Source organism: Manacus vitellinus, unplaced genomic scaffold (assembly GCF_001715985.3).
Source record: "Manacus vitellinus isolate BGI_N305 unplaced genomic scaffold, ASM171598v3 scaffold_47_pilon, whole genome shotgun sequence".
NCBI classification, from domain to species: domain Eukaryota; kingdom Metazoa; phylum Chordata; class Aves; order Passeriformes; family Pipridae; genus Manacus; species Manacus vitellinus.
Genome location: NW_021940585.1, coordinates 2971861 through 2975009, shown reverse-complemented (window position 1 = coordinate 2975009; position 3149 = coordinate 2971861). Strand labels below are relative to the sequence as shown.

The 3149-nt window shown below is 52.9% G+C and overlaps 1 protein-coding gene across 6 annotated transcripts in view; it reads right to left on the bottom strand.

Moving 5' to 3' along the window:
• Positions 1-996: 996 nt before the first annotated feature.
• Positions 997-3149, bottom strand: part of IRF6 (interferon regulatory factor 6) — a 7502-nt gene continuing 5349 nt past the window's right edge. For 5 of the 6 annotated variants that reach the window (XM_018079643.2, XM_018079640.2, XM_018079644.2 and 2 more), the window contains exons 6-8: positions 2469-2861; positions 1967-2085; positions 1365-1586 (exon numbers count right to left, since the gene is read on the bottom strand). In XM_018079643.2, the coding sequence (XP_017935132.1) occupies positions 1365-1586; positions 1967-2085; positions 2469-2861 (734 nt within the window). Of the gene's footprint in view, positions 1587-1966; positions 2086-2468; positions 2862-3149 lie in introns of all 6 variants that reach the window. The other variant, XM_018079638.2, reaches the window with a different exon arrangement.

The following is a 3149-nucleotide window of genomic DNA, read 5'->3' as shown; positions in this document are numbered from 1 at the left end:
CCCAGAGCATCCCGAGAGCCCAGAGCATCCCGAGCCGCCGCCACCAGCAGCGCAGGGGACAAGGCGCTGCCCCCGAGGGCCATGGACCTGGAGACACCGCAAGGCCCGCGGTTCCGGGGCGGATCTAACCAAGCACGGCCCCGATCCCGGGGCGGGTCTAACCAAGCACGGCCCCGATCCCGGGGCGGGTCTAACCAAGCACGGCCCCGATCCCGGGGCGGGTCTAACCAAGCACGGCCCCGGGCGGAGCGACCTTCCCGGGCGGAGCCGTGGATAAGGAAAAGGCTGTTTGGAAGCAGAAATAGGGAGAAAGCTCACAGCTCGGGGAGGGAAGGGATGGGGGCACGGCCGGAGGCAGCGCCCAGCGCGCAGAGCTGTGATGTGACGTGACAGCTTCACAGAGTCGCAGAGTGGGTTGGGTTGGAAGGGATTTTAAGTATCATCGTCTCCTCACATGTCCCACTAGACCAAGTTGCTCCAAGCCCTGTCCAACCTGGCCTTGGACACTTCTAGGGATGGGGCAGCCACAGCTTCTCTGGGCAACCTGTGCCACCGTCCTCAGAAACCAGAATTTCTTCCCAATATCCAACCTGAATCTTCCCTCTTTTAGTTTAAAACCATTCCCCCTTGTCCTAACGCTCCATACTCTTGCAAAAAAATCCATCTGCAGTTCTGTTGAAGCCCCTTTATGTACTGAAAGGTGCTCTAAGTTCTTCCCAGAGTCTTCTCTTCTCCAGGTGGCTTCTCTGAGTTTGCAGAGCTGGTTTTTTTTTTAAAGACAAATTCCTGTGTCACCTGCTCCAGGTGACCCTGCCCTGGCAGGAGGGTTGGACTAGATGAGCTCCAGAGGTCCCTTCCAACCCTAGAAACTCTGTGATATATGCATTTACAGTGCCTGTGTATATACACCCCTATAAAAAAAGCACAGTAGAAGAAGCATCAGCATCCCAGCTTGCTGCTACAGCCCAGTTAAAGAGAAAAAACTAGACAAGGTGATATTCTCCAGGCAGTTTTAATAGAGCAGATTATTTTCTTTTTCCCCCTCTAATGATCAAGTGCTTATATACAATGTATCAATAGCAGATTAAAAAAAAATATTACAGAATCGAAAATCTGATTTATACACAGGGGTTGCTTAAGCAAACAGCTGAAAAGGGTGAAGGAGTCAGAAGCATTCCTGTAATCCCCTCTGCTTTGAGGGCTTCCAAAACAAAAGCACCTACGAAATTATGGAATCGAGATGACCAGATTTACAGATTTTGTTTATTCAGGTGTAGGCAAGGCACTGGTGAAGAAACACTTTTCTATATGTACAACAGAAAGAAAACCCCCGGGGCAGGGGAGGAGGCAAAGCCGGGGGTCTGTCACTGCGCCGGGAGCGGCTGTGCCATGTGCAGGGGGGGGGCCTGCATGGGCCACCCCTCCTGGTGGTTCTGCAGCAGCCTGTAGAGCTGCTTCAGGTGGGCCACAATGTTGTCCTTGATGTCGGGGGTGGAGATCTGCAGCCTCACGCTGCCGCTGTCGAAGGAGCGCGTGAAGTCACCCGAGAACATCTCGTAGATCATCCGGGCCACGACTGGGATGACCTGTTTGAGAGGAAGGCATTTGTTTTAGGCCAGTGGCACACAGAATAGCCCCGTTATTTTGCAGGAATCCCCCGCTCTGGATGCTGGGGGTGGTTTCCACAATAATCTAAAGAGCACACACAGACTGATTCTATCCAACACGTGTAATGTTTGTATTTGCTCTCCCCAAACTCACCAGCCCTACTGGGGTTTTCCCAGTGTCAGAAGCCACAGGTCTCTGCTATCCTTGGGCACTGATCCAGAGACAACACACCAAACCCAACAAGGCTGGCACAGAAACACAGAATCAACTAGGCTGGAAGACATCCTCTGAGATCCTCAAGTCCAACCTGTGACCAAACACCACCCTGTACGTGTCACCTCAGAGCCTCAGCTCCTACCTGCACCACAATCAGCTTCCTCTCCCTGGGCTTTCCATCGGGCCACTCTTCTCCAAAACAGAAGTAGATCTCATAGGGTGGCTGTTTCTCAATTTGTCCTTTCTGATGGGCAATCAGCTCTAGGAAGAAAAGCAGAATGATGCAGGGTTGTCCTCTGTCAGTCAGAAACACCCCACCCCACCTCACTGTATCATCCCAGGTCTTGCCTACACACTGTCCTTTGCCACCTCTTACACATACACAATTACATATTTTTTCTTGCACCCAAAGAGCTTTTCTTCTAAAAGCAAGGCCCTCCAATGTCTTTCAGAGCATTAAATGAGCATTAAATGAGCATTAAATGAGCATTATGCCACACATCTGCTCCATGGAAGTCAGGAAAATGGTGGCCCCAACCCACACTCCACACACAAGCAAAATAAACAGTGCCCCCAGACCAACCCTTTCCAACAGTGCCCAGACCAGCACCCAAAGCTGTTTCCCAGAAGCAGCAGTTACCTACCGCTCAGGAATGTTTCCAGACAGAAGAGTTTGACTTTCTTCTGCCTCTCAATCAGGTTTGGTGTGGTGGAGGAAGGCGCACAGGGCCCGGACCAGTAGACCTTGCACTGGCAGAGCCGCACGGCGTAGATGGCGTGGCCGCTGACCTCCAGGATCAGCCCCCTGTCCATAACGTCCAGCAGCCGACTCGTGAAGATCTTCTGCTTCTCGTTGGTGATTTGCTCCGTTCCTGGGAACTTCACTTGCTCCAAACTGATGGGCCCAAAGAGCTCCTCCTGGTCTGGCATGGGGCCCAGCTCTCCGTAGAACAGTCTGCACCCCTGCGGGTTGCTCACGGTCGTCGTGGGTCCGGTCTCCTTCCCTCGGTACTCAAACTTGATTTCCAGGTCTGTCACTGAGAGAGAAACTGTCACTGTGGCAGAAACCGTCACTGTGGCTTTTCCTACGTGTTCAGCATCAGCAGCAGAGACACCCCATGGAACCATGGAATCACAGAAATCCTCAAATGGTTTGGGTTGGAAGGGAACTTAAAGCTCATCTTGTTCCACTCCCTGCCATGGGGCAGGGACACCTTCCACTAGCCCAGGCCCTGTCCAACCTGGCCTTGGACACTTCCAGGGATGGGGCAGCCACAGCTTCTCTGGGCAACCTGTGCCAGGGCCTCACCACCCTCACAGGGAAG